The sequence below is a fragment of the Cervus canadensis genome, chromosome 21, assembly GCF_019320065.1.
Source record: "Cervus canadensis isolate Bull #8, Minnesota chromosome 21, ASM1932006v1, whole genome shotgun sequence".
Lineage (NCBI taxonomy): Eukaryota > Metazoa > Chordata > Mammalia > Artiodactyla > Cervidae > Cervus > Cervus canadensis.
In genome coordinates, this window is record NC_057406.1 from 6,485,695 (window position 1) to 6,513,343 (window position 27,649).

A 27,649-nucleotide genomic window follows, 5' to 3' on the forward strand; every position below is an offset into this window, starting at 1 on the left:
TGCAGTAAAACCAGCAAGTCCAGCTCCCTGGAGGCATGTGGCTCTGTTGCTTTATATGTTTGCAGGTCAGAAGAGTGAGGAAGGTGGCAGGTGGGATAAAGGTGTAGACACCTTTGGGGGAGAGGGACTGGGGTGGGGGGTGGGGGGTGATGACTTTTCTCTTTATAGATTTTTTTTAAAGATTTATTTCTGTGTCGATGGTGGGTCTTCATTGCTGCACATGGGCCTTTTCCAGCTGCAGCTTGTGGGATCAGTAGTTCTGTTGCATGGGCTTAGTTGCTTCAAGGCAGGTGGGATCACCCCCAACCAGGAATCGAACTGCTGTCCCCTACATTGCAGTGTGGATTCTTCACCACTGGACCCCCAGGGAAGCCCTCTTTATAGATCTTTGATTGTTACACTTTCTGAGTTCGATTTCACTCTCACGGGTCCTTGTTTCTGCCCTGCTCTTTTCGGCCTCCTCACCCTTGGGATGTCATGGCTTCCATCCTGAGCCCTGGTCCAAGGCCCACTCCCATCTCCCTGGCTCCCCGCCCTGACACCCACGCAGGTTCCCAGCCGGGTGCCCCTGGCCTTTCTGACCTGTGAGCATCCTTGACAGTAACCCATGAACGTGGCCCAGCTTCTCCAATCCCCGGCTCCCTTCCCTGAAAACTTGGGGAGCTGCTACCTCACAGGGTTCTGTGCACAAGGGGGAAAAATGGTTGAGAAAGTGCTTTCGTAAAACTGGGATTCGCTGTCAAATCAGAAAGCTCATTACTAAAGATGTGAGATGCAGAACACTTAGCCAGCACTGAATCAGTCTTTTTCCTTACCATCAGGAAGGCTGAGCAGAGGGACCGTGGAGGCCAGGATACCAGTACAGAGATGCCACCTCAGTCTGTACTGTGCCACCCCTTCCCCTCCCACCCTGTCCCTCCTGTCCAACCTGGGGCAGGGCTGGATAGAGCATCCCCGCCCAGGGAGGACAGCTCACTGCCTCTCTGACCCTCTCCCACAAGCATTCAGCTCACCGTCTGTCCCTCACGGGGGCTCTGTTAAAGGGCAGAGAGCCAGGGGTCGTGGGGGCCGTGGTTGGGGGGCCTTGAGGGCATGAAGGGGCCCCCAGGGAGCAGATCAGCCATCCAACCTCAACTTCGGGACTTCATCAGTATCTGGCCAGGGTGCAACACTGGAGCAGTCCTGCAAGATTCAGGACAGCTCCAAATCACCACGCTTTCAGAAAATGGATGAAAAACTGATCAAACAGACATTTGATGCCGGGATGAAGGGGAGCCGGGTCCTGCACGATCGAGTTGCAGGCAAAGTGTGGGCTGGAGTTCTTGCCAGTTGGAGGAGGAGCCTTCCGTCATCCATCAAGCCTGAAAGTGAAAGTTGAAAGCCTCCCGTGGCTCAGTTGTGTCTGACTCTTTCTGACCCCATGGACTGTAGCCCGCCAAGCTCTTCTGTCCATGGAGTTCTCCAGGCAAGATTACTGGAGCAGGTACCCATTCCCTTCTCCAGGGGATCTTCCTGACCCAGGGATCAAACCTGGGTCTCCTGCATTGCAGGCGGATTTTTTTGTTTTACCACCGTCTGAGCCACCAGGGAAGCCCATCAAGCCTGAAAGGAAAAGGGGGGGGAAATAGGCTATCTCCTGCAGCCTGCCCACTGAGGTGTCCATGTGGGCTGGAGTGCCAGGGTGAGGGCACACCCGGGCCAGGGCGAGAGGCTGGGGCTCCGCCTGCAGGTAAGGCACAGCCCAGTTGGGCCTGGTTCTGAATCCTGGTCAGAATCACCACCCCTTTCTCCACGCCTGGGAGACAGCTGAGCTCCCACATTGGCCTCCGGGGGCCTGTTGCTCTGTTGTGTTGTGCCAAGTCGCTTCAGCCGTGTCCGACTCTTTGTGACTCTATGGACTGTAGCCCAGCAGGCCCCTCTATCCATAGGATTCTCCAGGCTAGAATAGTGGAGTGGGTTGCCATGCCCTCCTCCAGGGGATCTTCCAGACCCAGGGATCAAACCCAAGTCCCTTATGTCTCCTGCATCGGCAGGAGCGTTCTTTACCCCAGGAAGCCGGGGCCCCCTGCAGACCCCCAAATGGCAGAGTCCCCGGACAGACGAGAGCAGCTCCACGTTCATCCATGGCCTCTCAGTGTCACGGTACTCGCTCTCCTTGTGGCTGCTCTTCTCATAGGCCCTGAGCAGGAGAAGGCTGAGGCTCAGGGGACCCTGGTGACTGGCCCGGGTTCCCGCAGGTCGGATGTGGCAGAGCCGGGCCTTGCAGACCTCAGCAGGAGCTCGGCTGCTGCATCCTCTCTGGGCCGCTCCCTCTGGAACAGCCAAGGAGCGCCTTGGCTTCGCCTGCCGGGATGTACCTGCTCAGTCAGTGCCATTCAGTAAAAACACAATCTTTGTTTCAGCCACTGAACTGCAGTCTGTCACTGCATTGTGTTTACGTGATCACAGGTTTCTGCAGACATTTTAACCTCAGCGGAACCTTGTGCCGCTCTGACGGCCTCCCCTCCTCTCTCCCAGGCGGGTGGTGTTGGACCGGCCATAGCTTATGTGGCTCCCAGTTACCTCCACGTGGAGGCCGGTCCTTGGGCTGCTGAGGGTCTGGATGACTTCCAGGAATTATCCCACCGAGGAAGGAAAAAGAGGACATCCAGTGAAAACGATGAAATAATATTTGAATTTCTTAATGATTTGGCATGAAATGTTGACGTTGATGGGCGTCCCTGGTGGCTCAGATGGTAAAGAATCTGCCTGCAATGCGGGAGACCCAGGTTTGATCCTTGGGTCAGGAAGATCCCCTGGAGAAGGGAATGGCTACCCACTCCAGTATTCTTGCCTGGGGAATCCCTTGGACAGAGGAGCCTGGTGGGTGACAGTCCACGGGGTCACAAAGAGTCAGACAGGACTGAGAGACTAACACTTTCACTTTCTTACTTTCCTGACATTAGTAAACATAACACAGGGACCTCCCTGGCGGTCCAGTGGTTAAGACTTCACGATTCTATGGCAGGCGGCGCGGGTTCGACCCCTGGTCAGGGAACTGAGATCCCACAGGCTGTGCAGCACTGCCAAAAAAACAAATACAAATACACAAGCATAACACAAAACTCAAAGTATGTCCCTGCAGACAGGCCATCGAAGCTACACTGGGTATTGAGGGTCGTCCATCCAAGAAGCAGGTTGGTCTCTGTGGAAGGAAACAACATGCCCTGAGTTCTTCCTGCTCATCTGCAAAGGAAACTTGATCAAAATTTACATTCTCTGTATCAGTTCAGTTCAGTCACTCAGTCATGTCTGATTCTTTGCGACCCCATGGACTGCAGCACGCCAGGTTTCCCTGTTCACCACCAAATCCCGGAGTTTACTCAAACTCATGTCCATCAAGTCAGTGATGTCATCCAACCATCTCATCCTCTGTTATCCCGTTCTCCTCCTGCCTTCAATCTTTCCCAGCATCAGGGTCTTTTCCAATGAGTCAGTTCCTCGCATCAGGTGGCCGAAGTATTGGAGTTTCAATTTCAGCATCAGTCCTTCCAATGAATATTCAGGACTGATTTCCTTTAGGATGGACTGGTTGGATCTCCTTGCAGTCCAAGGGACTCTTAAGAGTCTTCTCCAACACCACAGTTCAAAAGCATCAGTTCTTCAGTGCTCAGCTTTCTTTATAGTCCAACTCTCACATCCATACATGACTACTGGAAAAACCACAGCTTTGACTAGATGGACCTTTGTCGGCAAAGTAATGTCTCTGGTTTTTAATATGCTGTCTAGGTTGGCCATAGCTTTTCTTCCAAGGAGTAAGCGTCTTTTAATTTCATGGGTGCAGTCACCATCTGCAGTGATTTTGGAGCCCAAGAAAATAAAGTCTGTCACTGTTTCCATTGTTTCCCCATCTATCTGCCGTGAAGTGATGGGACCGGATGCCATGCATTCTCTGTATAGAGCATGGCATTCCAAAATCCCCGTCAGACAAAGAGGTGATCAGCGTACAAGATCACAGGGAGTAGTGTATAGAGGTGGTTGGGAAGTTACAGAATTCCCGGTTATGTTCCTGAGTTGCTGGTTGTTTATGGCGTTGTCAGCCTTTCAGAATTTGTAACTTGTGAGTTCTGTTCTCACTGGAAGGGGAAGTTACTATTCACTGTCACACCTCATATTGGTTTTGCAATTGTGGAGATCTTTTTTTCCAAAGAAGATCTAGTCAAAACTGTAAGCCTCAGCCCCCAGCTTCCTCTGAAAGCAGGCAATTTACAGAAAAGGTGTGGGGGGGCGGGGGCGGGGGGGTTTGTCCTGCCGCTGCTTCACTCTGGATCCTGGCTACCTGGGCTTCCCAGCTCGGCTCTTTCTGTTTTACTAGGAGCAGCGTGTCGCTCCTGGGGGGCTATGAGATCACCTGTGTGAAGTGCCCAAAGGCCTCCTGAATCCTCACAGAAGCCAGTTCTTGGCCCCATCCCTCCCTTGTTTCCTGGTTCACGTCCCACAAAGATGGTTGCTGTTCCCTCCACGGGCCACACTAACTGGGCGAGTTATCTTTGCCTACACTCTGAGCTTCCCCACAGAGCGTGGATCGCACAGCCTGAGAAAGCTTTTTTCAAAATCAAAATGACCTGTGGGCAACCTCAGCTAATGAGGCGAGGGTTTGGAAATCAGAGTGTCGGAGGGGACAGAGAAGGGGGACTTCTGAAATGGTGCCTCCCCACAAGCCCCACTGATGGGCCTCTTCAGGGAACGCCAGGCTTTTGCCACGTGGGAGGCAGACAAGATCCAACCAGTCCATCCTAAAGGAAATCAGTCCTGAATATTCATCGGAAGGACTGATGCTGAAGCTGAAACTCCAATACTTTGGCCACCTGATGCGAAGAACTTACTCGTTTAAAAAGACCCTGATGCTGGGAAAGATTGAAGACGGGAGGAGAAGGGGACAACAGAGGATGAGATGGTTGGATGGTATCACTGACTCAATGGACGTGAGTTTGAGTAGACTCTGGGAGTTGGTGATGGACAGGGAGGCCGGGCGTGCTGCAGTCCATGAGGTCGCAAAGAGTTGGACACGACTGAGCGACTGAACTAAACTGAACTGAGGCAGACGATAGTCACCATCACGAGTCACCTCAAAAGAGGACCCACGTGGGGGTGGCTTCCGAGGACATAGAGGGGGCACAGAAGAGGGTGGACCAGCCGCTCAGGGGCAACAAGGGACCCAAAAGGAGCCGAGGGACTCTTGGGCAGCACCTGTCTAGGATGCGGACAGGGCCACACTCCCACTGACCTCAGCCCTGCACAGACCCCAGCTGGACACCAGGGAGATGCAACCAGAGGAGCTGGAAGCCAGGTGGGGGAATGAGGAGGACCAGGGATGTCTTGGCCTGGTTGGAGGCTGGGGACCACACCCCCATCCTCACCTGTGGGAAGGAAATGGAAGAAGTTCCTCCAAGGAAGGACTGTTCACCCAGGGCAGGGGCTGAGAGCCTCCTGTTACAGGTGGAACACAAGCGGGGGTGGGGGGGCTTGGAGGGGGAGGCAGAAAGGGGAGGGGCAAAGCCACAAGGGCTCTAGGGAGAGGTGGCAGGAGCCCCAGGTCACCTGCAGACCCCAGGAAGCCCCCAGAGCCCATCCCCTTCACTTCCTCCTCCCCCATCAAGTTCCCCAAACAGCCAAGGCCTCCTGCCCCAACCCCTGCTCTGACCCCAAGCACAGCTGTTGCCTCGGCTGTCTGGACCCCGGGACCATCTGTTAGTCCCCTCCCCTCCCCCTCTGCTTCGGCCGCGTGTCCCTGGGAGCCTGTGATGCAGGCATCCGGGATCCCCACGAGGGGAAGGGAATCATCTGGGAGGGCTCTTGTTTTCCCATGATCTCAGCACCAAGCCCAAGGCCTTGTCCCAGGGAGCACAGTGTAAACACCTGAGGAACTGAGTTGAAGGGGGAACTCCCTTCTGAGGCCAACTTCCTAATACTTGATAATTCTACAAGTTAGCCAATTCTTTCCTATGAAGGGCCAAATCCCATGTTTTCAGATTCTGACACCCACTTTCTACAAGTTTATAACCAAAGTCATATGCATCTACTGTGAATTTGATTAAGGCTTCCCTGGTGGCTCAGTGGTAAAGAACTTGCTTGTCAATGCAGGTGACACAGGTTTAATCCCTGGGTCTCCAGGAAGATCCCCTAGAGGAAGAAATGGCAGTCCACTCCAGTATCCTTGCCTGGGAAATCCCATGGACAGAGGAGCCTGGTGGGCTACAGTCCATGAGGTCGCAAAGAGTCTGAGCCTGAGCGACTAAACAGCAACAAAAATGTAATCAGAACTCCCTGGGGGCCCCTTTTACCTCTGCATTCAGAAAAGGGTCTCATATAGGACTCCTCTCCCAGTTTCCCATTCATTCATCCAAGAGATACTTTTGCTTGTTCTGAGCACCTGCAAAGACAGAGGTGTCCTGTCCCTGGAAGGCACAGCTGCTGCATGCAGGGCAGGTGAGGACCTGGGAGGAGAAGCAGCCACGGAGAGCTCACCACCTAGCCAGGGAGTGCAGACATCCCAGAGGTTGTTAAGAGGCAGCCCGTGTGAGCGGGCAGAACCCGATTCAAACCGCAGCTCTGCCCTTGTTGGCTGTGTGGCCTTAGAAAAGTGACTTCTCCTCTCTAAACCTGTTTCCTCATCTGCAAGATGGGGATACCTGCCCGGGAGGGTGGCCAAGAGGATGGATGCAAGCCCAGGATCTGGCAAAGACAAGTTCCATTCCCTCCTGGGGCCACCCTTCCCGCCCCCTCCCCCGACCCCAGACACTGGCCAGACACAGGTAGGCAGGTCGACGCTGAGGCAGGGGGGTGGGCGCAGAGTGGTGTCAGAGGGGCCCCTTGCCTGCTCCAGGCCCTGGGTTTCCTGCCCGCCCTGAGGTCAGCTGCATCTGGCCTGGAGCCCAGCCCCCGTCCCGTGGGCAGCTCGGGGATGTCCGCGGCCTGTGCACGGCTCATCTTCCAGAAGGTGGTGACAACAAAGATCAGCAGATAGATTTAGGGAGCGGAGAAAGGAAAAGGAATGGCCAGCAGGGCGCGGGGATGCGGTGACTCAGGCCGGGGCGCTCCGCCAGGCTGGGCCGCTGCTTAGGAATACTTTCACCCAAGCCAGATGCAAGGAGCCTGAAAACACTTTCCTCCAGGCTCCCCAGGGGTGGTGGGGGGTTTCCCGGGGAGGAGGTTTCTGGGGGCGTGAAATCCTCGGGCCCTCAGGCTGCTGCTGTTCTGTGGGACCTGGTGGAAAGATCACAGCATCTGAAGGCCTGGACTCAGCTGACTTTCTCCCTTCCTTTTCCTATCTGGACCCAGGGCAGGCTGTGGTTCTTGTCAGTCAGCACATCCCCTGTAGATTTCTGGTCCTAAAAGCCACAGTGTGGCAGGCGTTTTGTACAGAACGGGATTTTCACTCCAGGGAACACAGGAAGTCTCTTTACTTCCAAATGAGCTGTCTTCCGGAGAAAGTCTTTCCACTCAGAAACCATATCACAAATGATGCCAGGCTTCCAGGAACAGCCAGCAAGCTGCTTAACTCAGAGTGTGGCTGAAAATCTGTACCTGTGAAATGAACACAGTGGAAATCGATACCAGTTGCAACACCAGTAACTTTTTAATAGAAACATAAATGGTTTTATTCATCTGACTGTTGACCCTGGAGAGAAGGTGGCTTCATCAGGGGATGGGGAAGGAGGGGGGCTGTCTCACTCCGGCTCCCCTGGGCCCCCTCTCCTGTCTCAGCTCTGGAGCCTGGAGCTGACATCTCAGCCCCTCCTGCCCGCCCTCTCTCTTCTACTCCTGGGAGCTCCTTACCAAGCCTCAGAACGCTGTGGCCGTGGTTTCCATGGCAGGCTCAGCCTGATCTGGGCTTGCATCCCTTTCACATGGGGTTCCTACTGGATTGTGACTTAGATATGTGGGCGAGAAGCTCTGTCCTAGATGGAAGGTGCCCAGGACAGGTCCTGGGCCAGAGCAAGGCTCTGGGGACGTTTGTTGAGTGAATGAATGAGTGAACCAAAGCTCCTTGTGGGTCATCTGAAGGACTTGCGTAGGAATTAGACGTGCCGGCCCGGGGTCTTTGCCATCTGTGGATTGAAGGCCTTCTGGCATTGACCCAGGTATCCCCAGGCACGAGGGTTTGAGAGAGCAGGCCAAGATGCAATTCAATGGACAAATAGGAGAAAGGAAGGCAGAGCTTTCTGGAGGGTCAGCGGTAAGAGACCCAGGGCTATTTCCCTCCCGCCGCCCCCCACGGCAGACTTCCTCGTTCATAACTGCACACCCTTGGGGGCTGCACCTGCCTCTCTCCCGGTGCAGACCCTTGTTGTTCTCTGCAGAACCTCCCCCAACAACCCACCCCCACCCCCCACCCCCACCCCTGGCCCAGCCCCTGTAAAGAGACCTCTTCGAAAGGGGCTCAAAAGTTTAAGGCAAAGCAGCTACTTTCAACGAACACCTCCTTCTTTGCAAAGCGCTCTCACCTCTGTTACTATGACTGTTCTTCATCAGATCCGTGCAAGGTGGGTATTTCATCCCCATATTGAAGGTGAAGCAACTTCCCCCACTGGCCTGGGATACAAATGAAGGGGGGGCTTGCTTGAGCTTCACCAACTGGCCTTCTAAGAGGGAGGAGGAGGGAGAGGGAAAGGAGGAGAGAGAGGGAAGGGAGGAGGGACGACCCAGTCTCTTTGAAGGGCTCCTCCTGGCCAGAGCCTCCTTTCAGTGTTGGCTCCCTGGAGAGCCGCCCATCACTGCCCACAGACCCTTAGGAATCCACCTTGGGAAGCGCTGTGGGCAATTTCTCAAGTGTGAGAACCAGCATCTGTTACAACACAGGTCCTCTGGTCTCCCAAAGCCTCATGGAGCTGGATCTCCCGGGTGGGGCCAGAAATCTTTGCAATTAGTGGCTGCCACCCCCTCACCGCCCCCTACTCCCGCCTCGCGCCCTGCCCACAGGGGAGGGAGGTCCTCAGTCCCAAAGTACCCTGAGCCATGAGGGGTGACAGTGCATGAGTCAGCCTCAGGGGAGGCTAATTGCTCCCTAATTGGCTGAGCTCTCTATGGGGAGTCCAGCCTGGAAAGTCCCTGGTTGTCACTGCAAAGCCACGGGCTGGTTTGCCTGGAGCCCAAGAGGCGGCTCCTGTGAAGCTACCCCAAGAGGAGTTTCTAAGGTGTTCCCAGCCAAAGCAGCTGTCAGGATGGAGCAGGGCGGGCTCTGAAGGAGGTTCCCGTGGATGCTGCAGAAAAGCATCAGAGAGGCAGGCAGGGTGGACTCCTATGGCCTCACACCCTGCCTTCTGTTCCCACGGGCCCCAGCACATTCCTGGTCCTGCCTGCCCTGTCCTCCCCCCACCCCCCGCCACTTTATCATGTGGCCTCTCAAGCCCTGGTCTGCCCCGTGCTGACCGGCAGCCTCTGGGCAGCCCAAGACCCCTGGAGAGGGAAGAAGCAACTTGGAGAGGCAGGCATCCCAGGTGAGAGAGAGCAGCGTGTGCCACCAGGTGGCGCCATGGGCATAGGACAACCCAGGGGCCGCCCTTCAGGCTGGAGGGGACTGGGGTGGGAGCCTTAGGATGAGACCTTCAAGCTCTGCACACACCCCTCCCCCGCCACCCGAGGCCCTCCAGTGATCAGCCTCCTGGTGGGTCTTTGTCTCTCCCAGGGACACAGTTGTACCAAGAGTCTAAACCTAACAAGGCCATGGCACATGGTGAACATGCAATAAAGGTTGAAAAACGATGCTACCTTTGTTCTTCAGACCCTCAGGATTACTTTCAGTCTGGCAGGGGCATGGGAGGGGGCACTACCTCCTTGCTGCCTCTCCCAACGGTGTTAGCAAGGGAAGTCTTATCTAACTCTGGGTATACATCCAACAGGAAACCCCGGACTCTGTCCCCTCTGTGACCCCAGGCAGGCCACTTACTCTATTTTGCTGCATCACTAAATGAGGGTTGTAATGCTAGCCCCACCTGGAGAATCAAATGAATTGCAGGACAGCATAGTGGTTAAAGAGCTTCCCTTGTAGCTCAGATGATAAATAATCTGCCTGCGATGCAAGAGACCCAGGTTAGATCCCTGGGTCAGCAAGATTCCCCTGGAGAAGGGAATGGCTACCCACTCCAGTATTCTTGCCTGGAGAACTCCATGGACAGAGGAGCCTGGCAGCGTACAGTCCATAGGGTGGAAAAGAGTTGGACATGACTGAGGGGCTAATACCTTCACGTTCCTTTTCACAGTGATTAAAAGCAAAGCCAAGGAACTCGAGTCCTTGTTCCACTGCTTACTAGCTGTGTGGCCTTAGGGAAGTGACTTGCAGTCTCTGAAATGCAGTTTCCTTGTCTGTAAAATAGGGGCAATGATAACATCTGTACACACGAGGTTTCTGTGGGGACTGAAGTATTCAACACATAAAGAGCCTTTAGCATTGTGGCTGGCATGAAGCAACTAATTCATAAACAGGCCAAATTTGGGGCAGCTTGAGCTGAGAAGGGACTTTGGAGATGGGTCAGGTCAGCAATCCAGGCCAGGCAGGCGTGTTTCAGCAGTGTGCAGGGTGGATGGTTTGCACACCTCCGGTAACAGAGAGCTCATCCCCCCAAGAAAGGAGGCTGGTCCACCGTGGACGAGCCTAGCTCACGATTGGATGGGTCTCGTTCAATGAGTTGCAGCCTGCTCTCTCCTCTGGGCTGGGTGGTCAGGGCCACTCTCAGAGCGAGGAGTCAGCACCACCCACCTGCCGGCTGCCATGTGGTGCAGAAAGGGGCCCCCAAGGCCAACCTGGGTGTTGCTAGGAGGGGAGGGAGGCCGCCCTGCACACCACTCTCTCTCTCTCCAGTGTGCGGGGTACCCGAGGCAGAGGATGGAAGAAAACAAGATCCATCTTCCCCTGGTGCCCTGGGCAGTGGGGTCACGGTGCCCAGAGAAGAGCCACATTCTCCATCCCGATTACCAGGTCACTTCAGAGGTTGCTCTCAGGGGCCCCTGGCAGGCTCCTCCTGGTGCGAGGATCTACAGGGAGGAAGGAAATGACTTCCTGCAGGTGGGAGAGGAGGAGAGTGGTCCCCTTCCACTTCCTGTGCCCCCACGGCTCACAGTGCAACCTGGAGAGGACGTGAGGAGGAGACATAGCAGATCCTGAGCCAAACGCAGCTCTGGGGCCCCACCTCGCTCACTCACTCACCCTTGTTTCACTCACTTGGGGCAGCTGGAAATCCTGTCTGGGGGTTCTGTGTTCCTCCCTAAATGGGGAACACCTTGAGGGCAAAACTGTGACTTATGTTTTGTACCCCCACTGCCTGGCACACAGTAGGTACTTAATAAGTGTATGGAGGCCAACAACATGTGGTCTCATTGGGAAAGCTTTAGTCTTTGTGTGAGCAAGGCACTTTAGGACTGCAGGGGACCTATGTGCTCCCCCATGGCCTCCTCCTCCACAGCTGCCACCTCCTCCAAGAAGTCCTCCTGGTCACCCCTTCCTCCCTCCACCCCAAGTAATTCACTTCTTCCCCTGCCTCCCTCTTTGCTCTGTGCACACTATGCTATTGAGGCAGGCTGGAGCAGAGGCTGGAGTCATCCTCAAAGTCACTTCCCCTGGATGCATTTCTTAGCTGTGTGACCTTGGGCAAATTTTAACTTTCTTGTGCCTCATCGTCCTTATGTGTAAAATGGGAGTGACTATAAAATCTGTGTGTGTGTGTTAGCTGTTCAGTCATGTCTGACTTTTTGCAACCCCACAGACTGTACCAGCCAGGCTCCTCTGTCCATGGGATTCTCCAGGCAAGAATACTGGAGTGGATTGCCATTCCCTCCTCCAGGGGATCTTCCCGACCCAGGGATTAAACCCGCATCTCATGTCTCCTGTGTTGGCAGGTGGGTTCTTTACCACTAACGCCACCTGGGAAGCCCGATTATAAAACCTACCTCATGGAATCGCAGTGAGCCTTAAATAGATGTGTAGATTAAAATCATCTCATACAGTGTGTCTGGCATTGGTTGAGTAACTGCTCTCAACAGCCATGCATATGTGTAATTGTGCGGATGGCTGCTCTCCCATCTGAGACGTGGGCTCCTCGAAACTGGGGTCTTTCACTTCTGCATCCTCCTGTTGAGGCCAATGCCTGGGGAAGAACAGGTGCGCAGCAAAATGCGAACAGATGGATGGATGGATAGAAGGATGGACACACGACTGGGCGACAGCAGGAGCTGAAATGAGCAGGCCCTGGGGCCCTTGCCTGCAGACTCAGCTGCGAAGGCCTGGCCCAAAGGCTGCGCCCCGCAGATGCCAGTGGAGCTTTACACGGTCCGCTCTTCCTTTCACCCACTGATCGCAGCTCCCCTCAAAGGCAGGGGAGAGGAGAAGGCTGTGGCCCCAAGTCCAGCAAGTTCACCTCCCGGCAGCCGCTTCAGGGAGAGGAGGTGGAGTCTCAAGGAAACTGTGGTTCCTGAATGTGCTGTGACTTCTCTTTCATCACCATCACTGAGGCCCAGATGGCGGGGCCTGGGCCCCTGGGTCCCCACCCAAGGTCTGCGCCTGCCTCTCCCCAGGGGCTGGGTGGCCCCAGACTATCTAGGAAACTCAACAATGACCCTGGACTTCTGGCCACTTCCTTTCACGTCATGTCTGCCTGGGGAGGGTGCCCACCTCCTCCCGCCCTGGAGTCTAGCCTGATGCCCTGAGGCGCCCACCTCCACGGCCAGCCTGGAAGGGAGGTGCTTAGGCTCATCCATCCTTCATTCATGCACCAGGATTTATTGAGCACAGACCAGGTGCCGGCCCTGTGCTAGGCTCAGGGGAGTCAGAGGTAAAAGAAGACAAATGGGAGGCCCCCAGGCAGGCAAGAGTCTGCAGGCTGGACTCGGGCCCAGAGGCAGCCAAGTTCCTAGGACCCCGGGGCATGCAGACCCAGGGCGTGGGTGGCACCGTTAGGGGGCCGCAGGCTCTGTGTTGGTGGTCGCAGGGGTGAGGGGGGCAGAGCGGCCCCAGAGGGGACAGGCAGGGGTCCCTGCTCCGAGGCAGCCTGGCACTTGGCTGCCTCCTGATGCCAAGTCATAAAGAGACTCCTGGAGGCGCAGACCGATGCCTTTATAACGCTCCCTCCGTGCGTGGAGGCATTAACATGACGTCTATCACCATGGCATCGAGGTGCTTAGACAACCTGCTCCCCCCAGGAGTTCGGAGACAGCGTGAAGCCGATTATCTGTGTCTCACTGCGACATCTGCGATCATGTATCATGGTGATGGATCCACAGTCAATACCACTGGGGTCCCTGCCGCCCCCCAGCCCGCAGGAAGTGTCTGCTGTTCATACGTCTTCCTCACCTGGCGGGCGGGCCCTGCTGCCTGCCATCCTCCTGGCGCTCCTGGAGTTGGTAGGAAACAGCTTTCTGGTTTTCACTGTTCATGTGCTCAGCGGCTGAGGGGAAAGCATTCAGACCAAGGGCAGAAACTGGACCCAGTGCTGCCATCCCTGCAGGCCGGTCAGGGGTGGGAAAAGAGGCTCTGGCTTCACCCAGCTGGGCTGCCCCTATCGTGGGCATATCGCTTTGCCTCTTGGAGGCAGAGTTTGTCAGATTGGGATAAAAGCCTTGATCTTGAGGATTGATGGGGTACCAGGGGCTTCCTTGGTGGCTCGGCAGTAAGGAATCCACCTGTAACGCAGATGACTTGCAGGAGACTGGAGTTCGATCCCTGGGGTCGGGAAGATCCCCTGGAGTGGGGCATGGCCACCCACTCCAGTATTCTTGCCTGGAGAATCCCACAGACGGAGGAACCCGGTGGTCTGCAGTCTATGGGGTCGCAAAAGAGTCGGACACAACCGAGCCACTGAGGAGCACCAACAATGACGGGGGGAAAAAGGGGGTGTGCTCAGCTTGTGCTGAAACTTACCACCTTCAGTGCCCCCCACCTTCCTCTGCGGGCCGGCTGGCTGCTCACCCTCACCCCAGACCCCTTCCCTCTGCACCTCTGGACAGGCAGGCACATATCTGTCCCCATGCCATCCGGCTCTGCCCGATGCGGGGCTCCAGAATGCCAGGCCTGCACCACTCCCAGTCTGCTGGGGAGAGGGGTCCCAGGAGGCAGGTAGTCACTGACCCGTGTTGGGGGCCTGTGGAGGGGAGGACAGGGACTGGGGTTCCCTCCTGATGGGGAAGCAATTCCTGGGCCTCCTGGTGGCAGAGGGGCGTTTGAGTTTAGGGGAGCTGTAGCAGGTAAGACATCTGAGGTGGGTCGGAGGGGAGGGGTCTGTTGGGCCTCTCAGGGGGACCCCCACGGTGGCTGTTGCTGGGCTAAGGAGAGACAGCAGGCATTTTGGTCCCCGGGGAAGGCTGGGAACTTGGGGCTCCTGCCCACCACACCCCCTCCAAATGCCTGCCCCTCCCTCATCCCCCTAGCCACTTCCACCACCCCCCCCCCGCATCCCAAACCATCCTCTATGAGGAGCACCTTTACCCAGGGGGCTCCTGGGCTATTTCCGAGGGGCAGTTTGTGTGAATGGGGTTGGTCTGTTGTTTTTTTAAGAGTTTCAGACCTGAGCAGCTAGACCAGCCCTCCTCTGGGCTAGATTATCCAGCAGAAAAGGGGCTCAGAAGGCGAGAAGCCGCCTCCTCAGGGGTCGGGGTGGGGGGGGGGGGTGGACAGGAGGCCTAGCCCCTCCCTGTTCTTCTGCATGTCGCTGTTATTGTTCAGTGCTAAGTCGAATCCAACTCTTTGCTCCCCCATGGACTGCAGCACACCAGGCTTCCCTGTCCTTCACCAACTCCCGGAGTCTGCTCAAACTCATGTCCATTGAGTCAGTGATATCATCCGACCATCTCATCCTCTGTCATACCCTTCTCCTCTTGCCCTCAATCTTTCCCAGCATCAGGGTCTTTTCCAATGCATTGGCTCTTCGCATCAGGTGGCCAAAGTATTGGAGCTTCAGCATCAGTCCTTCCAATAAATATTCAGGGTTGATTTCCTTTAGGATGGACTGGTTGGATCTCTTTGCAGTCCAAGGGATGCTCAAGAGTCTTCTCCAGCACCACAGTTCAAAAGCATCAGTTCTTCAGTGCTCAGCCTTTCTTATGGTCCAACTCTCACATCTGTACATCCTGGACGGGTGGGAGCCCCAAATCCTCGCCCGGCGGCGCCCTGACCTAAAACTGTTCCCACCTGGAAAGTCCGGGGTCATTGAGAGGACAAGGCGGCCAACTAAGACCTGGAGGAAGCAAAAGGCCGGCCGGGGAGGAGCCTGTTAAGGACACCAAGGTCAACCGTGGCTACTAGCAGGCTGTCCCCGCCCGCCACCTAAAGAGGAAGGAGGCCCCGATGGAGAGCTGGCCTCCGCGGCGGCGGGCCCGGCGGGGCCCCCTCCCGGCCCCCGGGCTGCTGGGCTTGATCCTGCTCCCCTGGACCCTGCCGCTGGCAGGCGCAGGTACGCGGTTCTCCCCTCCTCCCGCGCTCTCTGCCTCGCGAACATCACAGCCGCTTTCATCCGCCGCGCGCGGCTAATTCCCCGGACCCGTCTCTGGGGATTTGCTGGTTGCGTTTGAACATTGCAGACTTCACAGGGGAAGCCTTCGGGGACCGGGAGATGTTTAGCTAATGCCTTGCCGAGGTGGCTTTTGAAGAGGCGGGGCCGTGCCCCCCTCTCGCTGCTGGAACAGCCTCCCTCCCGGCTGCTCCTGACCCTCTGGCCCCTCGGCGAGGTGGGTGGGCGTTGCTGCGGGCGGGGGGCCGAGGGTGTGGGATCTCTGGGGAGGGGCAGCCCTAGGGGCCAGTTCATCCAGGCCGGGGAACTCCCAGGAGTGTCCCCCACCAGGGCTGCCCACCTTGGCTCGGGGGTCTCTGAGGCTGTCTCACCTGGGCAGTGCCCACTTTCCTGTAGCCCCAGCATCCGACCACCCCTCTGGGCAGGCTGGGTGCAGGCTGGATGCTTTCCTTCTCATTCACCTTGATTTTTATGAGCCTTCCAGGAGCTGCTCCCACCTTTCTGCTCCATCCTCCGCCTTTCATTCATACCATAAGCAGTAACAGCTATATTTGTCAATGTATTTTTTTTAAATGTATTTATTTGGCTGTGCTGGGTGTTAAGTTGCGACATTCGATATCTCTAGTTGCAACATGTGAATTCTTAGTTGCGGCATGTGGGATCTAGTTCCCTGACCAGAGAATTAACCCGGGCCCCCTGCATTGGGAAAGCAGAGTCTTAGCCACTGAACCACCAGGGAGGGTTGACATCTACTCTTATTATCATAAATTAGCCTCTCTGCGCGTATAAGCTGGGCTTCACACTTGTACTCAGGCCCCTTTAAGGCATCCTTGGGGCGCTGTTCTCACTGGCACCATGTAAGCACTGAGAAATTGAAGCCCAGAGCAGCCAAAATAGCTGGCCCACAGCCTAGAGGGTGAGTAGAGGCCAGGTTCAGCTCTGCACTGTGGACTCCAGGGGGCCTCTTGCCTTTCTTTGTAAAGAACATCCTTCACAAAAGATCTACCCCTTTGGGAAGGCAAGACTGAACTGGGTGTACCCACCCCTACCGCAGGCCTGATGGCCCAGCCCCTGTGAGGTCATCTCTTTTCATCTGTGCACCTCACACCCCCCACCCCGTCACCAGCCCCCACCCCCCGATGCAAAGAAGGCTGAGAAAATGCAGCTTCTTGGTGACAACGTGTTGAAACTCATTCGTTTTAATTTTCCCCCCAGTTCCCATTATTTCTCTTTGTGTGGCCCCTCCTCCCCAAAAGGGACCCCCGCACACCCCAGTAACTGAGTAGAAGAGACTTTTTGGGGTGCTGCTGTGAAAAGTGCTGTTTGTAACTGTCTTGACCACGAACAAACAACATATTCCCCGCCCCCGCCCCCAGGATTGCAGCAAACATTGTACCCAAGAGAAACTCTGCTCTTTGGCAAGAGGTGGAAACACCTTGTGGTCTCCTCTTGAAGCAGCAGACAGCACCGCAGTACTCCTGGTCCTTCCCCTGCGGGTCCTGGGTTCTGTCTCTAGGCTATGCCATACCCCTCCCCACCTTCTTGTCTCTGAGCTTTGAAAGTTTGATGGAGGGAATCCAGTTTCTCTCACATCCCCCAAACCTCCCCTCACTTCACCTACCCGCCTGGTGCAGCCAGCTCCATCAACCACCGGCACCCAGACCCAGCCTGCAGCCTCAGCAGTGTCCATGGGGGACCTTGGGGAGCGTCGTGGTTGAAGCTTCAGCTCAATGCACTGTTTCCCTGGACCACCTGATGTAGGGTTGTGTGCAGGCCAGGGTGTACAGAGTCTGGATCTGAGCTCTACTTTGGATCTGGGCCCCTGGGCAGGTTCTTTCTTTTTTTCCCCCAATATTTATATTTCTTGTTTATTTGGCTGCAAGGGATCTTTGTTGTGGCATGCGAGATCTTTAGCTGTGACATGAGAACTCTTAGTTATGGCATGTGGGATCTAGCTCCCTGACCAGAGATCGAACCCAGGCTCTCTGTATTGGGAGTGAGGAGTCTTAGCCCTTGGTTGTTGTTGATGTTTAATCACTAAGTCATGTCCTCCTCTTTTTGCAACCCCAGGGACTGTAGCCCACCAGGTTCCTCTGTCCATGCGATTCTCCAAGCCAGAATACTGGAGTGGGTTGCCATTTCCTTCTCCAGGGGATCTTCCCGGACCAGGGATTGAACCCTTGTCTCCTGCATTGGCGGGCAAATTCTTTACCACTGAGTCACCTGGGAAGCCCTTTAGCCACTGGAACACCAGGGAAGTCCCCTTGGGCAGGTTCTTAATGTTGCTCGATGGCCTCACCTGTCAAGCGGCTGCAATAGTAATGCCTGAAGGTGCACGTGATGAGAGCTCAGAGAATGTCAGCCACCTGCCTGCCTAGAAGAGCCAACAGACAAGTAAGATTCAGTTGGCTGGCTCTACCTCTTGGGGAGCCCCTGGGCTCCTTGGGGTCACTCTGACCTTTCCAGAGGTTTCTAGCAACACCCTGGAATGGTATCTCAGGACAGTTCTTGCTCCCAACCCTCTTCCTCCTGCTCTCCTCTGATATCTCTGCAAATTCTGCTTTTCTCAAAGGGTCTAGCGGCTACCTCCGGTCTCAAGGTCACCTCCTTAGAGGAGAGTCATCTGAGTCTGAGGCTCAGCTTTCCTGAGAGCAGCTACATGCCTGCTCTAGCCCAGCTTCCACCAGGCTTCAAGTCACTTCCAAGGACTTTGAAGCCAGACAGAGCTTGTTCAAATCCTGCCTTCTTCTATTAACTGCTGTGTGACCTCAGGCAAGTTATTTAACCTTTCTGAGCCTTGGTGTCCTCAACAAACATCAGTCTCCATTCTCTCCCTGGCTGTGTTTATTTCTCAACTATTCATTAAAGAGGGCCAGTTCCAGGCACTGGGGGGAACTGGGGGTGAATAAGCCACAGCCACTACTCCCAGCCTGGCAGAAACTGTGAGACTCACCCGCAGAAGCACGACCCCAGGGCCGGAGTCCTGACGCAGGCTCGCCTCCCCGCCCCCGTTAGCTCTGGACTCAGGTGTAACCGCTTCCTTTGTTGTCCAAAAGATGTTCGGGATCCTGCTGCCTCCCTCCCCGCAGCTCCGGGCCTCTGTCAGGGCTGGCCTCTGCTTTTGATCTTTGTCTAATCCCAATAAAGAGCTTCCGAGGCAGGCGGAGGAGAAGACCTCCCTGTTGGAGGTGGGGCGGGGGGGCGGTGCTGGAGGGGGCGGTGGGGAGGAGACGGAGCAGGTGGGTGGGTGGCAGGCACAGCAGGAATAAAGGCTGGGAGGCCAGAAGGCAGAGCCCGGGGGAGGGAATGGCGAGAGGTTCAGACTCGCTGGGGAGGAGGGTCTCTCAGTGGAGCTGCGGGATACGATTCCCACTGGGATGTGGGTCCAGGTGGATCATAAACGCCTGTCAGGTAGGAGTGCAGATGCCGTTCCAATGGGGCATTGTCAGTGCTTCCTCTTTTAAAATTGCGAAATAGAATACATACACAGAAGAGAACCATAAATATTATAAAGCAAAGTCTGGCGTGTCTACCACCCAGGTCAAGAAAGAAAACATTTTAGTGCCCCAACGCCCCTGGACACCTCCCAAGACACCCCCTCTCCCCCACTCAGAGGTACCACCATCCTGAATTTAGGGCAATTGCTTCCTGGCATTTTTTTTTTTTTTTTTGTACTTTTATCCTTTGGTTTGTGTCCCTAAACGATATAGATTAGCCTGGCTTTGTTTTTGAACTTTGTATAGTCCGAATGATGTTGTGGGTGTTCTTTGTGACCTACTTCTTTCACTCAACATCTTTCTAAAATGTATTTATCTACCCACTTTGGGCTGCACTGGGTCTTTGCTGCTGTGTGGCTTTCTCTAGCTGTGGTGCGCAGGCTTCTCCCTGCCGTGGCCTCTCCTGTTGCAGAAAACAGGCTCTAGCGTGCGAGGGCTCAGTAGTTGTGGCACACGGACTTAGTTGCCTCTCCGTACGTGGGATCACCCTGGACCAGGGGTTGAACTTGTGTCCTCTGCAATGGCAAGCAGATTCTTAACCACTGGACCACCAGGCAAGTCCCAACATTATGTTTTTTAAGCTGCATCCGGTTGACAATGTGGCTGAAGTTTGTTTATTTTGGTTGGTAAAGAGCAGGGGTCCCAAACCCTGGCCAGTGGGGGTTAAATCCAACCCACTGCCTTTTTGTATGGAGTTATGAATGTATTTTTCTAATGGTCAGAAAAACATCAAGAGAATACATGCTTCACAGTGTGAATATGAAATTATACAAGAAAGTATAATTTTATACTAAGCCCTCTGCATCTGCCGGTTCTGCATCTGCGGATTTAACCAAAACCAGATTGAAAATATTCGGGGGAAAAAGAATTTCCAGAAAGTTCCAAAAAGCAAAACTTGAATTTGCAGTTCTCATGGCAACTATTTATATAGCTTTTACATTGTATTTACAACTACTCACATAGTACTTACAGTGTATTGTCTTTTTTTTTTTTTTGGCTGCACTGAGTCTTAGTTGTAGCATGTGGCACGTGCAACTCTTAATTGCATGAGTGAGATCTAGTCCCCTGACTGGGAATCAAACCCGGGCCCCCTGCATTGGGAGCACAGAGTCTTGGCCACTGGACCATGGGGGAAATTCCTGTATTAGGTACTATAAGTGATCTACAGATGATTTAAAGTGCAGCTAACCTTCGGACAGCATACATTTGAACTGCTCAGGTACATTTATACACAGGTGTTTTTCAGTAGTAAATACTATAGTAGTAAATACAACAGCTACACTGTTGGCTGACTCTGAGGATGTGGAACCTTGGATACGGAGAGCCGCCTGTAAAGTTACACTTGGATTTTCAACTGTGCACGGATCAGTGCCTCTAACCACGTTGTTCAAGGGTCAGCTGTATATGGGAATCTTGTACCATTTTACGAATCCTATGTCATTATATTATGAAATATAATTTTTGTGGTTGTCATTTAGTCGCTAAGTTCTGTCCTACTCTTTGTGACCCCATGGACTATAGCCTGCCAGGCTCCTCTGTTCATGGGATTTCCCAGGCAAGAATACTGGAGTGGGTTGCCCTTTCCCACTCCACAGGATCTTCCCGACCCAGGCATCAAACTCGAGTCTCCTGTATTACATGCAGGCAGATCCTTTACCACTGAGTCACCAGGGAAGCCCCATAAAATATAATACAGACACAGAAAAGTACAGTACGTATTAAATAAATATCGTCCTATGTGTCCACCATCCAGCTCAAGAGAGAGAATATCCCAGTGTCCCAAAGCCCCAGTATAGGCTTCCCTGGTGGCTCAGTGGTAAAGAACCGACCCGCCAGTGCAGGAGATTCGGGTTCAATCCCGGGTCAGGGAGATCTCTTGGAGAAGGAAATAGCAACTCACTCCAGTATTCTTGCCTGGAAAACCCCATGGACAGAGGAGCCTGGTGGCCTACAGTCCACGGGGTCACAAAAGGGTCAGACATGACTAAGCAACCGAACAACAACAGCAAAGCCCCAGAACCCCCATCACTCTCACGACACCCCATCTCTTAAGCATCTGTGGATTTCGGTGTCTGTAATGGGTGCGGGAACCCGTCCTCCATGGAGAGTGAGTGATGACTGTGTTCCCATTTCTGTGTCCATAAATAAAGTTTTATTGGAACACAGCCATGCCTATCCATTCATGGCTCATTTATGGCTGCTTTTGCCCCACAACAGCAGAGCAGAGTAGCTGAGATAGAGACCATATGGCTCACAAAGCGGAAAATATTTACTCCCTGGCCCTTTACAGAACACGTTTGTCAACCCCTGCTGTGGCGCGTCCCACTGAATGAACATACTGCGATCTATTTAGTTATGATTGACGTTCCAGGTGTTCCCGTCTCGGAGTGCTCATGTGTGGTCTCCAGGCACACGTGTGTTCCGTGCCTCCAGCGGGTATGTTCCCGTTAAGCCTGCTTCTCTCTATACTTTCCTCCTCCCTGTGTGAACTGCGAGCTTCGCGAGGACAGGACACACGTGGACTTACTTGGCTTCGAATCCTTGGCTCCCAGCACGGAGCCTGGGGCCCAGAGGATGCTCAGGAAATAGTCACAGTAATAGGCAGAATTCAGCTCCCAGCCAGACAACCCCCCACAGAGCGCTGAGCAGGGTGGAGATGTCATGCCACCAGGAGAGGAGTGAGAAAACCCTCCTGACTTGTGACCGAAGGAGTGGGTGCCCGAGAGCCCGGAGACAGGATCTGACCCCCTCCAGCTTCCCTGCCCGCTCTGAGCCCCAGCTTCCTTCCCTACGCAGGCATCTTGCCCGAGGCAATAGGAAGGCACATCCAGGACACCGATGACCCCAGGGCGGGCACCTGGGACCCCTCAGGGAAGGTCTGTGGGCCTCAACCTTGGGGAGAGACTGTCTGGAGAAGGTGGGGGATCTGGCAGGTACCTGTTCCCACGCCCCCCCACCCCTGCCCCAGGCCCCAGGGTGGGGGGGCCCTGGAGGCTCTGGGCTCGTCCCTGCTTGCTGCTGACGGGGAGGTTGTGGGGTGGTAGGCAGGAGGGAGGCACCAAGTGGGTGCAGTCCAAGCCCCAGGGCAGGCATGCCCTCCCATAGGGCAGCCCGTCCTCGGACAGTCAGGGGAGGCACTCACTCCAGCGTTGGTCATAGGGTCCAAGGACGCGCGTGTCTGAAGGCAAGTTCATACATGGCCACACACACCAGACTTAAAACATCTGTCGCTGTTCAGTCGCTCAGTCATGTCTGACTCTTTGCGACCCCGTGGACTGCAGCACGCCAGGCCTCCCTGTCCCTCAACTTCTCGCAGAGATTTAAAACAGGCACACTCTCTAAATCAGAACCTCCCCTTCTCAGACCTGTCCTAAGGAGCTGGGGGCCCAGGAGACAGCCCCTGGTCCTTTGGAGCACAGCTCAGCCTGGCTGCCAGCAGCTGGTTCACCGCAGAGCATCTCGATCTGCCCTGCCCCCTGCCCCTGCCCTGGGCTGCCCTTTCCTCCCACCCCCTGCCCACACCCCACTTCCGAGCCACACTGACGACTGCCTGCCCCGGAGCTTTTGCTCCTGCTGGTCCCTTGGCCTGAAAGGTGTCCTCGCACTTGCCCACCTGGTGACTCCAACCTGTTGTTCAAGGTCAAACCCTGGTGCTCTCTCTGGGGTGCCCCTTCGGGTCCCCTCTTTCAACCCCTGACAAGCCCCGCCTTGCTCCCCACAGCGTTCACCCCCGGTTCTGAATGTGCAGGAGCTCAGAAGTGTGGGACAGGACTGAGCTCACTTGAGGCAGGTAGAGGATAGAGGAGGCCCAGGAACAAGTATTCAACTTCTGGGGGTGGGCTGTGTAAGGAAGAGGGCAGGGCGAGGCTGGAGAGGAGGGGTCTGCAGGGTCGGGTCAAGGCTGGAGAGGAGTCACAGCTTAGTCTCAGGGTTGACTGACCTCCAGCGTGGGAAGCATCAGGGGCTGGGGGCTGGGAGGGGTGGGGTGAGGGGGCGGGGATGGGGTGGGAGGGGAGGAGCGGTGGGGGCGGGGATGGAGTGGGGTGGGAGGGGCGGGGAGGGGTGGGTGAGATGGGGTGGGTGGGGCTGGTGCAATGGGAGGGGCGCTGGGGGCGGGGCTGGATGGGGTGTGATGGGAGGAGCGGGGATGGGGCGGGAGGGGAGGGGCGGGGATGGGGTAGGGATGGGGCGGGAGGGGATGGCCAGGCTGGCAGACTGGCGGATGCGGAAAGGGAGGGAGAGGAGGAAGGAGCGCACTGAGTGATCTTGTACCCGGAGGGGGTAGGAGCTTTGGGGAGGTGGAGATTTAAAAGAAGTCGGGGTAAAGGTGATCTGGCAAAGGCGTCCCCAGGAAGGAGTTAGTGTGTTGTCCTCCAGAAGCATTTATATATTAAAAGGAGGCTGGAGCTGGTTGGGGGCGGGTACTGAATCCCACATAATGAAACCACCGATGCGAGGGTTTCAGGCTGCTGAGGAAGGCTGTTTAGAGCTCTCTAGTATTTCTCTCCTCCTCTCCCTAACAGGAAGTGTGATCATGTCATTTCCCAATTTCGAAGCCCGCAGAGGTTCCCCAGGTTTCTAGGTCAACATTCAACCCCCAATCTCCCCCTGGCCCCTACCCGAACCCTTTCTTTCAACTCCACCAGGGCTCTGGAGCCCCCAAACTCCCTGCCCTGGCTCAAGGCTTGTAGAAGCTTCACCCGAGAGCTTCCTTGTGCTTAAACCCCCTCGCTTGGACTCTCCCCTTTAAACCTGGCTCCTACTCTTCCTTCAAAGTTCAGCTCAGTAAAGAGGTGGGAAAGAAAGATCAAAACGCTCACAGCTGTGATACCTGTCGGGGGAGGACTGCACAGAAGCTCCAAGGCCTCCTTGATCCCTCACTGGCTTCTAGAATGTACACAGGGAGCGTGTTACATGCTTTTATAATGGAAGGGGGTGTCCTGAAGAGATCTAATTTAAAAGACAAAGTGCCGGCTCCCTGGGTTGCCTCTCCAGGAAGCCCCTGCCCGCTGCCCGCTCCGGCCGGGCTGGCTCCTGTCCACTGGGCTTCTGTCACCCCTGAGACTTCCCTTTATCTCACCACTTTCAGTTTTGTCGGGCAGCCCCCTTCCCAGCGGCAGTGGGACTTTGAGGGGCTGCAGACGCCTGGTTGAAGAGGGAGTCCTGGTGGGGTCTCTCCCCTCACTCCATTTCTCTCCTTTCAGAGACAGGGAGCAGCGCCTACTCCACACGTGGGCTCTCCCACACCTTCACCCCGTCCTGACAGCCTTCTCTGAAGGTAAAACAGGTTGTAAAGGGAGAAACAGTCCCACGTTCCCCCAGGCCATACTCTCAAACGAGCCCCCAAGTATGAGCAGCTTGCCTTTCAAAACAAGCCAGAAGGGAAGTGACTGCTGAAAAAATACCAATTAACACCAGTGAAGCTTAGACATTTCTGGACTAAACACTGGACGGTCTGCCCTTGGCTTGTGTCCCCACGTGGCCGCTGTGCACCCAGGGGCCAGAGTCTAGAGGTCTGAGAACAGGATGCCGGTGGCCGTGGAAACGCCCACCCCCACCCCCAGGCAAGCCACATCCGTGAGCATCTTTGTCATTCGGAGGTGTTGAAAGATGTGACAGCCAGTCTGATGGCAGTGTTCCGGGGGCATGAGCGCTAAAAAGCTCCAGGATACACACGCTCTGTTCAAAGACTGTCTTCCAGCGCCCGCTCCGCGCTTCTCCCTAATCAGCCGCTCGGTCCACGCACCTCGGTGTTTGATGCGCGTGCCCTGAAGGACTCGGCCGTTTTTCGGTGGCGTCCTGGGATTCGTGCTCGGGCGAATGGCCAGAGCCCCGTGATAAAACCAGCAGCCCCACACCTGCAGCCCTTCAGAAGGGCCTGGAAAAAGAGTCCCGGCTCTGAGAGATGCCGGAACTAAATTGGAGGGCAGAGCTCATGCCTAAAAGAAAGACCGTGGGAACGGCTTTCTTCTGTAGCCGGAAAATCAAAGTGTTTTCATTTAAAATCAACCTAAGTTGGAATGGATACCTTTGATCACCACCTCTGGGCTCTCAGAGCCTTGGCTTGGTGCCCTAGAAAGGATGGCGTTCTGGGCAGAGCGGGAAGCTGGGGCCAGGGCCTGGCTCAGGGTTGGTGGGAGAGAGGAACAGAGAGTGGGCCAGGGTGGCTGGATCAGGGGCGGTGCTGGGGAGTGTGTCAGATCCTGGGAGTGAGGGGACGTTGCTACTGCCATGGGTGCGGTGGGCGGGCTCTGGCTGGCCTTGCCACAGGGCCAGCTATGCGGGACTAATGGGGCCCACCAGTTTCCATTTCCTTCTCCAGGGGAATCTTCCTGACCCAGGGATCGAACCTGGGTCTCCTGCATTGCAGGCAGATCTTTACCATCTGAGCTATAGGGAAGTCCCATCTGCCTGTTAGATGACCCAAATTTAGGGGAAGGGCCTCTGAATTTTTGTTTCCCTTTAAAAGAGTGCAGTTCTTTCATGTGAAAAGTGTTTTCTCTTTTGCTTACTTTGAGATTTTCAGATGGTTGCCTATAGTAGTGATTAAGGGGTTAGGGCTTTGCTGGTGGCTCAGTGGTGAAGAATCCCCCTGGAGGAGGGCATGGCAACCCACTCCAGTACTCTTGCCTGGAGAATCTCATGGACAGAGGAGCCTGGTGGGCTATAGACCATGGGGTCGCAAAGAGTCTGACATGGCTGAGCGACTAAGCAGAGCCAGTGCAGGAGACATGGGTCTGATCCCTGGTCCAGGCAGGTCCCACACGCCGAGGAGCAGCAGCCCGAGCCCCTGCAACTATTGAGCTTATGCTCTAGAGCCCGGGAGCTGCAACTACTGAAGCCCGGGTGCCCTAGAGCCTGCGCTCTGCGACAAGAGAAGCCACTGCCGTGAGAAGCCTGCAGGCTGCGACGAAGAGTGCCCCTACTCACTGCAACTAGGGAAAAGCCTGAGCAGCAACTTAGACCCAGCACAGCCAAAAATAAATAAGTAGATTCATTAAATTAAAATGAGAGAGAGAGAGTTGGGGGGTTAGGGACTTCCCTGGCGGTCCAGTGGCTGAGACTCTGCGCTTTCACTGCAGTGGGGGACAGGTTCCATCCTTGGTTGGAGATCTAAGATCTCACATGTTGCAGTGCGACCAGTTAAAGAGAAAGACAAAAATAAAGAGGGTGGGGTTATTGGCTCAAAGAGACTCAGCTTAAAATCCCATCTCCACCACCAGGCTCCCCTGGTGGCTCAGAATCTGCCTGCCATGCAGGGGACCCAGGTTCCAACCCCGGGTTGGGAAGATCCACTGGAGAAGGAAATGGCAATCCACTCCAGTATTCTGCCTGGAGAATCCCATGGACTGAGGAGCCTGGAGGGCTACAGTCCATGGGGTTTGCAAAGAGTCAGACACGACTGAGCGACTAACCCTTTCCACCACTATTAAGTAACTGTGCTGATTGAACAAACCTCTCCATTCTCTGAGCCTCAGTTTTCTCCCGTGTGAAAGGGAACACGCCCAGCGGAGGTCAGTTCTCATCATCACAGGCTTGACTGCGAAGCCTGAGGGTCTGCGCTGCATAAACAGAACGTGCGCACACGGGAGCGGCTCGGGGAGGGGCTGAGCGAGCCCCGCACACCTCGAGGCTGACTGCACAGTCTGTGGAGGAGAAGGGCACAGGAGGGCGTGCTGGGCAGGGGGAACAGTGTGAGCAAAGGCTCGAAAGCCTGGCAGGCTTGGCATGTGTCGGGGAGCGAGCGAGTGAGAACCGAGGGCAGCTGAGTTGGGCGGCACGGGGCCTGGAGAATTGGGCTGGATCCTTCAGGCTAGGGAACTTAAAAAAAAAATTCCTTAACAGTGGCCCCAAGTTAAGGGATACATGGTTATAGTGTGACCCTGTCTGAACCCAGCTGTACGAATGTAACAAGCCAGAAGGTCATAAACATCGACCTTACTACAAACGAGATGCTCTCTGTTCTATTTCTTGTTTTTAATTGTGTGTCTTGACCCTGTAAATTGATTTCAGACTCCTTCCTGGGCCTCCCCTGGTTGGTTGTGGGGGGGCGTTCAGGCAGGGTCAGGCAGGGCAGGAGCAGGATGGCAGGCGGCTCCCTCAGGGGCAGTGCCAGGCTGGCCGGGCAGGGGAGGAGAGGAGGCTGGATGCTGGAGCTGTCAGAGGAGGATGTTGTGCTGGGAGCAGGAGGTCTGGTGGGGTGGGCACCCCTCCCACACGCGGTCAAGTTCCTTGATTGCAGACCCGCCCCCACCCCACCCCCAGAGGACTCAGCTTGGAGTCCCTGGGCCAGGGGTGGGAGTGAGGCGCCGCCGACTGCCAACCAGCTCTCAAACTCACAGTTCACGCGCCCACAGATTCAAAAGAAGAACCGGAAAAGGAAGGAATCAGGCGCCAGCGGGTGGTAGATAAAGTCTTTCCCAACCAGGACAGCAGACTCGCGGGCAGGATGGGGGAAGGGCGGCAGGAGGCTCCTGGCGGGGAGGGCTCTTGGGCACACACTGCTGAGCCCACGGGGCAGCCTCAAGGGCCAAGCCCAGGATCCACACCCCAGGGTGTCGCCTACCCCCATGTCCAGCCCAGCACAGGACCCGAGGCATCAGAGAGGCTTGGGCAGGAGGCACGGGGCCCTCGGGGGGTCCTGTCATGCCCGGAGACTACCCCGTGCTGCAGTGC

The 27,649-nt window shown here is 55.5% G+C and overlaps 1 protein-coding gene across 1 annotated transcript in view; it reads left to right on the top strand.

The window, feature by feature from the left end:
• Positions 1-1,264: 1,264 nt before the first annotated feature.
• NFAM1 (NFAT activating protein with ITAM motif 1) overlaps positions 1,265-27,649 on the top strand; it is a 49,832-nt gene continuing 23,447 nt past the window's right edge. Inside the window, exons 1-3 of the mRNA XM_043439893.1 lie at positions 1,265-1,301; positions 2,177-2,353; positions 15,254-15,419. Of these exons, the coding sequence (XP_043295828.1) occupies positions 1,265-1,301; positions 2,177-2,353; positions 15,254-15,419 (380 nt within the window). The remainder of the gene's footprint in view (positions 1,302-2,176; positions 2,354-15,253; positions 15,420-27,649) is intronic.